Source organism: Salvelinus alpinus, chromosome 16 (genome assembly GCF_045679555.1).
Source record: "Salvelinus alpinus chromosome 16, SLU_Salpinus.1, whole genome shotgun sequence".
NCBI classification, from domain to species: domain Eukaryota; kingdom Metazoa; phylum Chordata; class Actinopteri; order Salmoniformes; family Salmonidae; genus Salvelinus; species Salvelinus alpinus.
Window position 1 is genome coordinate 44,817,824 of NC_092101.1, and position 12,032 is coordinate 44,829,855.

Consider the following 12,032-nt stretch of genomic DNA (forward strand, 5'->3'; position numbering starts at 1 on the left):
TATTCCAAGTCGTCAACCAATTCAACCAGTTATGTGTGCTCTTTTAACTGCTAACCCTGAGCAGTGGAGCATGTAGACATCTAATACATAGCCTAACTATTACACGGTACAGAACATCTCCCAGTCCTGGCCCATCTGGAGTAAACACTATGAGTGAGTCTTCAGTTCGAATCTAACTGTTATGACTTGGACTTTTTCCTCCTCTCGGGGTAAGAGAATGAGAGAATAGAGTATGGCACTCATTTCTTTCTCCCTCATCAGTGTTTTCACACATCCCCCGTCGGATTCGGATCCTGGAGTGTTTTGACTGTCAAATGGATGGCGACTACGGAATGGTAAAAGAGCTGCCGTATATTGGTGAATGGAAGAGGCTGCCTTAATTAACTAAGGTGTTAGTTACCCAACATTACAAACGCAAAAGAAACCTCAAGAATTGAATACATTTAATTGTTATTTAATTCATTGCACATTTACTGAAGTGCAGACTCCTCATATTTACTCATGTAAAGCTTTAGAAAATACAATCTCAGTCATTTCCGACAGTTCTGATTCTGAGTGCTTTCACCTTGGTTGTAGATACAAATATATGGCATATTGACAGGTAAACCCTTTTAATTTGTATTTGATGATCATTCTGTAAAGTAAACATTGAAAATAAGGGCAGCATTACATGTCCACATCATAAATATATTCATTATTTTTTTGTAGGTAGTGGTAGTAGGTATTATTAATGTGATAGATTTCTGTCTTTCCCCTTTCCCATCCCATGTAAATACTCTTTATGTCATTAATAATTGAAAGGTCTTTGATAGAATTGGCCCAACAGTTAAAGTGAACTACCTGTTGCATAACAAAACCCCATCAACCACTGGCCTTCTCTCTTTCGGGTTGTGCATGCTTCATATTGCACAAAAACACTTCACTGCCCTTTTTAAAAAGAGTTTTCAACAGGTTTACAATACATAACATCTCTCTCAAATAAAAAAAATAGTTTTAATCGACCGTACACAATACCAAAAACACAGTGCTCTTTCCCAGGTAGTGTATAGTGCTGAGCTCTCTTTACATGCCCTTTCAAGACCCAGCCCTTCCTCTAGTCCACTTCCTTCCCATTTCCTCTTCCTGTCCAGACCCTTTCCACATGAAGTAGAGGCATCCTCACTGAGGTCTCTCTGCGTGGTACTTCCTGTGTCTATACTTCCCATTCTTCTCCTTGGCCATGTTGATGCAGGCGTTGTGCTTGTTGCTCTGCAGGTGGTTCCAGTATTTGACCAGTTCGTTGGGCTGGAACTGGTGGGAGGTGATGAGGTGGCTGTACTTACAGCTGGAGTAGGACACCCTCCAGTGGTTGAAGAGGAACTCGTTGGGCGGCGGCGTGGGGTCGATGCGGAGCTTGGCCAGGCAGATGCCAACGTAAACGTCCTCCAGGTGCAGCCTCCGTATGCTCAGAGATGCCTGGTAGATCCTCTCTGCCATGTCTCCGGAGAACACGTACCCCGTCCCCGAGCAGAAGATGGGGTACCTCTCACTAGGGTACAGCTCAGGAGGCATGTACCATTTGCTGTCCTTGTTGCGGTTGGGCGCATAGCCCCTCATCAGATAGCCAGTGAAGTAGCTCTGTCTGGGTGGGAGCTCTGGCTTCAGCAGCTTCTGGATGAGATACTCCGTGTTGACAAACATGTCACTGTCTGTCTTCATGACATAGCGCGCTTGGGGGCAGTGGCTGGCCACCCAGTTAATGCCCATCAGGGTTTTGATGGTGAGGTTGTAGTATGTGTCCTGGTAGTCCTGCTGGATGATGTCATTGTGGACCCGGCTCTCCTCCTCGATGGCGGTCTGGGTGTACGAGTCTGAGCTACGCCCCAAACCCAGCAGGAAGAGTCGGACGAAGGTCAGGCCCATGGCCACGCTCTCGTTGCCCCACGTCTGCCGGATGGCATTCCTGGCGTCTGCCTGGCCTGGCTCTGCAGCGATAAGCAGCACCAGGAACGGGGTTCTGTCTCTGCACTTGAAGGGCTGGTTGAGGATGTAGCGATAGGGCTGGGCATTGAGCCTCCCTCCCACGCCCATTTCCTGCTGTAAACTGTTGTTGGCACTCATTGAGTTCTCCAGTCCCGTCACGCCCATCATGGCTCCTCCACCACCCTCAGCCTGCTGGGAGCTGATGTTGAGATGGGGCTTGGGAGGCACGTAGCCCGTCTCCTTCCACAGGCTCCGCAGACTCAGGCTCTGGTTTGCTTCGGCCCTGGCCGTGCGGAAGCCCCTGACGGTGTAGGCCAGGGGGTTGTCCCGGGGCCCGGTCCGGCCCGGCAGCCAGTCCTGGTGGCTGAAAAAAAGGAAGAGTGTGAAGAGGAGGGCCAGGGACAGGAGGCCCGCCACGTGGGTCCGGAAGAGCGAGCGCTTCACGGTCCAGGTCATCTTGATGGGGCAGTAGTGCCAACGTCTCCACTGCATGGTGAATCGGCAGGCGGAGGGAACAGGGGGCTGCTGCTGCTCTGGATGGCACGGCGGCGGTCACATTCGATCACGTCAAACATGTGTTTGCCAATAGCCAGAGGGTTATCTGAGCTGGCAGACACGTGGGAGTGAACCTCCTGGCAGAGCTAGTACGGGATTTACTGTACAAGGCCTCCTGGCAGAGCTAGCAAGGGGATACTTGAGGCCCCTCACTGAGCCAGCAGTGGGATTCTTGGGTCCCGTGGCAGAGCTAGGACAGTGCTGACTTTGTGGCCATGGAGGCAGGTCCCAGGCTCTTCACTGACTCTGCAGACACACCCAGGATCATGCTCCAGGTCTGGGCTCCTTCAGATCAGAGATTGGAGTCACCTCCTCAGTGGATCACCTCTCTTATCTGGGAAGAAATAACAGAGAAACAGGCTTGGCAAATGTTCAGAATTGTCAATTGTTTAAGTTGTAGAGATCTGACTCTATTCCCATGAGGAAGAGCAAAGCTTATTTAAAATCATTCAGCTTTGATGTTGTGTTGTATCTTTGCATTTTCCATCTATTCTTAGTGATGGATGATCAAAGTCATTCAGAATGACTTGTCTATTCAAATATAAAACACCTCTGCTGCACTGCATGAGTAATGTACAGTATAATGTTATGGCATTCACCATGGTAACTGCCTTGGTTGTTGTTTATTTCTGTAGATTCCCGAGAGCAACACAACCTGACACTCACTTCTACTGGCTTGTGGAAGTGCTACCCTATATGTCTGCATACTAACCACCCTGCCTGGGGTAGATTGTTAATGGAAGGTGTGTTAAGACAGATTGAATAATGTGAGATCTTACGTACACAATAACTATGACGACTCAACAACCTATTTTTCTTGACTCAAACTATGACGAGAATTCCAAGTGAACTTAATGGACATTTCATATGACATGACTCTCCTTTTCATCTGTTTGGTCCAATCAGAAGCACGCAGAATCTCCCATACAGTTCCCAGGCGGTCACTTCAGTCACTCGTCAATCTTTTGAACTGATGCGAAGCCAGGAAACTTTACTTTTAGCTACCCTCAACTAGAAACAATGTTTACTCTCTCTCTCTCTTACTTTCATGTAGGATATTTTATCTTTGATCACGTAAGAAGCTCTATATTCGTATGTGCGCTGTTATTCATTCATCTGTGTTGTAATTCATTCATCTGTGTTGTTATTCATTCATCTGTGTTGTTATTCATTCATCTGTGTTGCCGCTCTTGCGCTGCGGTCCGCAAATGCGTGTTGGAGTTGCTTTTTTCCTATGGGAAAAACGAATGCTATTTGTTAAATATTTGGAGTGCAGTAATACTATTTTGTAAAGCTGAAATTCTCTCCTTTTCAAGGAAAACACTGTTATCTACCCCCTGGTTTTGATAGGGAGAAAATCAGATCTGTAAATGGTTTAACCTCAAGGCTTTATTTCTAACTATGGCTGGCATGGTTACAATCTGCCACAATATCAATGTTGCTAGCAAAGGTATACAAGGGGATAGTAGGCCTAGTTGGACAACACTATCTGAATGTGCACATGATGGAAGTTAGAGGTAGCCTAAATATTAATTATTTAATTTTAAAAAAATGCACTGACTATTATGTGACTAAAATGGCTATGACTAAAACTAGACCAAAATTGTTCACGAGTTTTAGTCAACTGTTAATAACTAAAACTAACAAAGGATTTATTACTAAAATGTGACTAAGACTAAAAGGTATTTTAAGACAAACTAAATCTAAAATAGATGAGACGACTGCAATGGCCAATAGGGTGTAGATGCTAGTGGGGAAGGCAGACAGAGGTGTGTGTGTGTGTGTGTGTGTGTGTGTGTGTGTGTGTGTGTGTGTGCCTGTGTGTGTGTGCCTGTGTGTGTGTGCCTGTGTGTGTGTGCCTGTGTGTGTGTGCCTGTGTGTTGTAACTGTTTATGGTACTGCATATGTGTAATAGGGAGTTGTATACCGTACGTGTTACTGTATACGTCTGGGTGCATGTCCGTGTGTGTAAGGTGTGGCTGTGTACTGGCAACCACCTTCTGATCATTTGAGTTGTGTTTTGCTTTACAGTCTCATACCCATATTTAAAATGGCAGTAAAACAGTAATTACTTAATAATGACCAGCTGGTTTCATTCTTTGTGAGTCATTTGAACAACCAGTGCCATGTTCCATTCGACATCAATTATGAGGAAATCTTTGAAGAACCAACTACATTGTTATTACGGTACATCATTTCTCAATATTTACCAACTAAACAACAGCTGGACTTTAAAATAAAGCCTAGCTACGCATGTATGAAAACTACAGACAGCTAGACTGGTGAGTAGGGAAGATGAAGTATGAAAACTCCAGACAGCTAGACTGGTAAGGAGGGAAGGTGAAGTATGAAAACTCCAGACAGCTAGACTGGTAAGGAGGGAAGGTGAAGTATGAAAACTCCAGACAGCTAGACTGGTAAGGAGGGAAGGTGAAGTATGAAAACTCCAGACAGCTAGACTGGTAAGGAGGGAAGGTGAAGTATGAAAACTCCAGACAGCTAGACTGGTGAGTAGGGAAGGTGAAGTATGAAAACTCCAGACAGCTAGACTGGTAAGGAGGGAAGGTGAAGTATGAAAACTCCAGACAGCTAGACTGGTGAGTAGGGAAGGTGAATGCTGACATATCAACAGCCGACCTAACAAGTACCCATTGACTCCGCAGACTGTTTCAGAGGCCTAAAAAACAGGTAAACACTAGCTATAACAAGGCAGTAAAATGATCCATATGTCTGGTATGTAAACTCCTTAGGGCTTGTGGACTGGTGATGATGGAGGTTGAATGGGATGGTAGGATGGTAGGGGGGCCTCTTGCATATCATCAGCCGGGTCTAATGCCAGAGGCGGAAGTATAAATTGCTGGTTTGCACAACATGATGCTGGCTAACACTACTCTGAGCCGCTCTGGTGAGCCTGTGCCATCAGCCCCCCACTGCTCTGCGCCTCGCCAGCCGGGGAGGAGACGCATCTGTCAAAATGAATTTTCAGGGTCCAGCAAGCAGTGCTGCTGGAGCCCCAGTCAGCCGCCGGCAATAACAGCCTTCACCCGCCATTCACCTTCCACCTCCAGCTTATCAATACCTCGCCTGCCTGCCTCTCTGCCTGCCTGGAGAGAGGCCTCCCTGCCAGCTCTCGCTCTCTCTTTGTATACACACACATACAGTACACTGACATATACACACACACACACACATTCTCCTGCACACACGTACACACTCAAATGTGCTGACAGATACTGGCAGGAGGAGGCTTTTCTCTCCATACAATTGTGACACAAACAGCTCCGTTTCTTTCTGTCTTCCATTCGGTTTGTTTATTAGCGGTTGTTGTGTTCCGCCACATCGGGAAAAAACGGTGTGTTATTTTGTGTTATGATGTGTGATGCTGTGAGAGAGAGAGAGACAGCGAGAGACAGAGAGAGAAAACGCCAACCACACTCGTCCCAATTTTCATTTTCTTGGAGTGTTTGCCCATTCATCACGACGACTGGGTGGGATGGGTGCACGCTAACCTTTTCAGCAGAATGTGCTTACCCTGCGCAGGCAATTACAGCAGAATGAGTGGGGGCCATGGCTGGCTTTGCTTTAAAGGTTAACAGACTTTACATCAGAGCAAATCCAACGCTCCAAAGGTTTCTGTTGTCGCCTATACATGGACCTAATTATCAGGAGGCTAATGCAGAGAGCACACACATGCTGGAACAAACACACACACACATGCGGGAGTGCACACGCACGCATGCACGCACACACACACATATGCGGGAGCGCACACACGTGCACGCACACAGACTCTATCCATAGGAGAGGAGATGTTGACTTGTTGTATGTGGTATGACTACACTGTTGTCTAATCCAGTGACAATTTCACATCGTCGGATCAGGCACCAGGCAGGCATCCCTTTGAGTGGCATCCCAGTCATTCTGCTGAACGTGCCACTCCATTCATTTCATTTATTTCCTTGCCTCCCATCACAGTCACTTCCACGCTAGCCAATTAGTTACAGCGGTGCTAATTGAGGCCCCGGTTGTTCCACTGCGGTCAATAATCTCAAAGACTGCATGAAAATATTAGAATCCAGCTAGTGACTGACGTGCCTCAAATCTCACCTAGCCTAATGCTAATGCTAATGCTAGCCACCATTTAATGGTGATATGGAATGAAATACCAAAGCCTACATGTCCAAATATTCTATATTTAGTTTTTATTTTGTTGGACAGCCAAACCGAGATCAAAGATTAACATTGTACACAAGTCTTCCAACGTATCAAAGTTCATAGTGCAATATGTTGACGGTGACTTATTATCAGCAATCAGGCCCCCTGAGGACTGGAGTTGGCCATCCCTGATGTATATACTGTATTCATAGCTCATCCTAATTTACCTACTACTCAACATACCATTTTCTGCCCAAATGATATACTGTCTGAACACACCACGTATTTATATTGTGGATTCTGACACATGCTCACTGTAATGTATCTACTGTGGGTTGTTATTTCCTGATTTCTTGCCGTGATCATTTTATGTGTGTATTTGTATTTGTATTGTATTTGTAAGACATTCGACTGCACTGTTGGAGCTAGTAACACAAGCATTTCACTGCACCTGCTATAACACTTGCAAATCTGTATACGTGACCAATAAACTTTGATTTGATAGTATCGATCACTCTTTGTTTCATAGTTGTCATTGGCACTCTGTCAAAGGCCTTCTGATATTTAATAGGGAGCTGCGTGCTGTTTGTATACAGAGGCCAAAACAAAGATGTTGGCAAAACAGAGGTCTCTGGACAGTAATGTTTTATTTGACTGTATACCAGACAGGTACTGCTGACATCTGTCCAGCTGATCATTCAACTAGACTGGGATTTGTTTTTAAGACACAAATCCTACTATTCGCAGGTACATAAACCATTACTGGGATATGTGTTTTGATAAAGCGTTCTCACGAATCTCCAATATGTGTACACGTTAAGGCCTAGATTAAATCAGATCAGAAGTTAACCGCCGATAGCCGACACCCGCATTGCTGATGTCGGTGCGGTGTTGGAGCTGTCAAATCCTGTGGGCTCCCGAGTGGCGTAGCGGTCTAAGGCACTACAGTCCCTGGTTTGAATCCAGGCTGTATCACATCCGGCCATGATTGGGAGTGCCATAGGGCGGCGCACAATTGGCCCAGCGACGTCCGGGTTTGTCCGGGGGTAGGCCGTCATTGTAAATAAGAATTTGTTCTCAACTGACTTGCCTAGTTAAATAAAAATAAAATCCAACAAGATCTAATAGTTCCCTTTCAAAATCCGACATTATGGATGAACGTCTATTTTTGATGCATTAATTCAGCGTTGTTACAGGGTTAAAGGTTAACAGTTTAGGTATTCATTCTGAGTGGTTAAGGTTAGGACTTTGGTTTGCCCAGTGCTGGCCAATCATTGTTCTTATCTTTTTATATCTACGTTCTCAGGAGCTTTTCAAACGTCTGGAATTCAAAGTCTATTTCTAGTGATCAGGTCAAATTGGTCAATTTGGATCACATCTCACATTCCAGTGTTCCAACTTGTAAACAAGGTTGCATGGAATTTCTGTTCATGCGACTCCATGCAGCCAATCGCAATGTCCACTTTAGGTATAATGCCAGGAGCTGCTTGTGTATTTAACAGCTCTAACACAGTTCCACCTCCGACACCACCAAAACAACTGCTATGCGGATGTCGACTAAAGCGGATCTGATTTAATAGAACCCTAAGACTGTAACACAATGCTATGGCTGCATGCCCCAATTGTTACATCCAGACTCATTCAGAGTCAGTCTGAGGCCCAAGCATTGAGCAGTTTGCACAGTTAGCACAGTTAGCACAGTTAGCACAGTTAGCACAGTTAGCACAGTTAGCACAGTTAGCACAGTTAACACTAAACTTTAACACACACTTAGGAACATGCCGTTGTTCCTAAGAATAGCTGTAATGGTGTTTCCATCCGGTGCTGGCTTCTAACAGAAATAACTAAACTACCATCCAAAGTCTTCATCTCCCTTCCTCTGTGTGTGTGTGTGTGGTGTGTGTGTGTGTGTGTGTGTGGCTGCTCCAGAACGGGTCTAAAGGAATTAGTGAAATCTCATGCTGTACCCTCAGACTCCTTCGCTCTCACATATAAAGGCTTTGATTTTAATCTGTTGTCATGGTTATAAATAACTTAGTGGCTTGTTATTACCATCATCCTTTTAGAGCGGAACAACCTTTACAGCCATGTTCAAGTATTGTAAGCCTATTGTAAGCACTGGGCACAGATGTCATTTTAATGTCTATTCCACGTCATTTCATTGAAATGACGTGGAAATAACGTTGATTTAACCAGTGTGTGCCCAGTGGGGTGTATTTGAGTCTGATTGAATTTACTCAGCTTCCTTTGTAGTTTTCCATTCTGTCCTCTGTCAGTTGAGTTCTCAGGTTCCTATTAAGATATTCCATTTTTTTAAACATAAGGAATGTCCTGGGAATTGCAGACTATGCTTCCTTCAGAGTGAGTATTATTTTAATATGAGGTGCTGGTAAATGTACACCTTCACTTTCTTTCACCACTCAATGGACCTGGAGGATCTGGTGAAGACCTCTCTCTCTCTCTGGATAGACAGGGTTGTGAATGGGTTAATGTTATTGCATAGACAGGGTTGTGAATAGGTTAATGTTACTGGATAGACAGGGTTGTGAATGGGTTAATGTTACTGCATAGACAGGGTTGTGAATGGGTTAATGTTACTGCATAGACAGGGTTGTGAATGGGTTAATGTTACTGCATAGACAGGGTTGTGAATGGGTTAATGTTACTGGATAGACAGGGTTGTGAATGGGTTAATGTTACGGGATAGACAGGGTTGTGAATGGGTTAATGTTACGGGATAGACAGGGTTGTGAATGGGTTAATGTTACGGGATAGACAGGGTTGTGAATGGGTTAATGTTACGGGATAGACAGGGTTGTGAATGGGTTAATGTTACTGGATAGACAGGGTTGTGAATGGGTTAATGTTACTAGATAGACAGGGTTGTGAATGGGTTAATGTTACGGGATAGACAGGGTTGTGAATGGGTTAATGTTACGGGATAGACAGGGTTGTGAATGGGTTAATGTTACTGGATAGACAGGGTTGTGAATGGGTTAATGTTACGGGATAGACAGGGTTGTGAATGGGTTAATGTTACTGGATAGACAGGGTTGTGAATGGGTTAATGTTACTGGATAGACATGGTTGTGAATGGGTTAATGTTACTAGATAGACAGGGTTGTGAATGGGTTAATGTTACTGGATAGACAGGGTTGTGAATGGGTTAATGTTACGGGATAGACAGGGTTGTGAATAGGTTAATGTTACTGGATAGACAGGGTTGTGAATGGGTTAATGTTACGGGATAGACAGGGTGTTTCTACACTTCATGGCGCTGGTCAAATCTAGGCCAGGGCACCCGAGCATTCCTGCACACAAACCCTTATCTAATGTACTCACCACCATATCAGATGCTTGCTTATCAAATGAAATTCAGCCATAGCAACTCAGAGGGATTTTGTGATACTGTGATACTGTATTAGCAGTTGTGAGTTATACAGCAAACCCTCAGAATGGGTGACGCTTGGTAAGAATTGTGTGAATAAAAGAGAATATGTGATTTGAGTTGGACTGTATGTTGGGCAATGGTATGCAGGTGAAGCTGCTGTGTTGGGCTGTGTGTGTGTCCCATCAGTTACACTGCTGTGTTGGGCTGTGTGTGTGTCTCATCAGTTAAACTGCTGTGTTGGGCTGTGTGTGTGTCTCACATCAGTTAAACTGCTGTGTTGGGGCTGTGTGTGTGTCTCACATCAGTTAAACTGCTGTGTTGGGGCTGTGTGTGTGTGTGTCTTTTTCATGATGTGCTTTAAAAAGGAAATCCTATCAAAGTTTCATAGTCCAGGGGGCCGCCCCATGAAGAGCCAAACCCCATGCATTTTAAATATCCACCTCAGCAATTAGCTTTCCCGATGCATCTGGGCTGGTGTGCCAACTTCCCAGTCAGTGGGATGGACATGATGCATGGGGTTAGAGACAGTGTTAATTGAATTGGATCAATGAGATCTGCCCGGTGTGCCAGCATCAATCATTGGATCAGCCAGGTAATGTTTTTGAGAGGTCTGGAAACAACAGAGCTGTAAGCCAGGCTATGCTGAGGGAAGAGGATGGATAGATGGATGTGAGAGAGAGAGGGGAGGATGGATAGATGGATGTGAGAGAGAGAGAGAGAGAGAGAGAGAGAGAGGGGAGGATGGGACAGAGACAGGAGGATGATGGAAAGAGAAGACTGGATAGGGGGAGGTGGAGTGCCAGAGCTGATGAAACATGTAGTACTGTACATACCTCCTCCTGCAGCTGGCAGACGGACTGTGTGATTGCTGGTGCCGTCTGTCGGCACACTCGGTACGCCATCACTGTTCCTCTTCTCTGGAATCTGGGGTAATGTACTCTTCCACCCTGTCTGCCTAATGGATTATTGTTGGCGTAACATCCGTCCATCTGTCAGTGCATTCCAGAGTCTCCGTCATCTCCTCTCTTCCTCTGCGTCACCAAGCCTTTCGGTTTAGGACTCTTTCTCTCCTCTCTTCCTCCTCCCCTTTCCTCTTCTTGATCCTTGGTCTCAGTTATGCACTACAGCCCCCCTCTCTTTTTTCCTATCTCTCCAATGTTCTCTCTCTCTCTGTCTCTCTTCCTCTCCCCACTTCCCTTTTGCAATGTGTCCGAAAATAAAACGGAAGCCTTCACCTTGCCTTGTGTTTTCTGTTCTTTGCTCCGGTGTGCATGTCTTCTTCTCAGGCTGCTCCGCTAAAAGAAAGCAGTAAGAGACGGCAGAGCTGTGTTAATAGTGCTGTGGCTAGTCCCGCATGTTGCTAGGCAGTCTGACGGAGAGAGACAGAGAGGGAGGGAGCACTCAGGGTTTCTGAAAATGGCTGCAGAAGAACATGATCCTGAGTCTCGAGGAAGAAAACACTCCTCCCTCTCTCTTCCTTTCACTTTCTCTCTCCCTCTCACTGTCCAGCTCCTGTCCTCTCCTCTCGGCTGGGCTTCGTTGTTTTGCAGCAGGAGGAGAATCAGCCGCTGTAGTATGGAGGCAGAGGAAGGGGGGGGGGGGGGCATCCCACGTGACCCACTTAGAATTCACTCCCCCCTTCTCTCTGTCCTCCCCTTGCCCACCCATCCCCCTTTCTCTGAGTGAAAAAAAGGGATTGAACTGTGTGGGCTTGGTGGATGGAGAGAGTGAGAAAGAGAGCTAGAGAGAAGGGCCAGTGGTTTCTGGTTTTATGATTACAGATGTGGTGTTTAGGGTTGTGCAACCTTTGAGGATCTTTTAAAATATGAAAGGAATTAACTCTTTGTTTGGTTTGTTTGTTATATTTCCATATATCCGTATGCTTCAGATGACACAGACCTAAGGGATTCAGAAAGTTCCATATGGTTATGCATAGTACATGAGGCTAGAATCACCAGGCTAGATTCAT

General features: G+C 45.4%; 1 protein-coding gene across 1 annotated transcript; it reads right to left on the bottom strand.

Moving 5' to 3' along the window:
- Nucleotides 1-428: 428 nt before the first annotated feature.
- b3galt2 (UDP-Gal:betaGlcNAc beta 1,3-galactosyltransferase, polypeptide 2) lies at nt 429-11,630 on the bottom strand. Its single transcript, XM_071346354.1, has 2 exons — nt 10,897-11,630; nt 429-2,851 (listed from the first exon to the last, which is right to left on the bottom strand). Exon 2 carries the CDS (start codon nt 2,452-2,454, stop codon nt 1,159-1,161), a length of 1,296 nt encoding a protein of 431 aa, XP_071202455.1. The 5' UTR covers nt 2,455-2,851; nt 10,897-11,630; the 3' UTR covers nt 429-1,158.
- Between the last annotated feature and the right edge of the window lie 402 nt (nt 11,631-12,032).

What these genes read in the sequence shown, in the direction of transcription:
- b3galt2 (XM_071346354.1), bottom strand. Translation starts at nt 2,454, where the DNA reads ATGCAGTGGAGACGTTGGCACTACTGCCCCATCAAGATGACCTGGACC.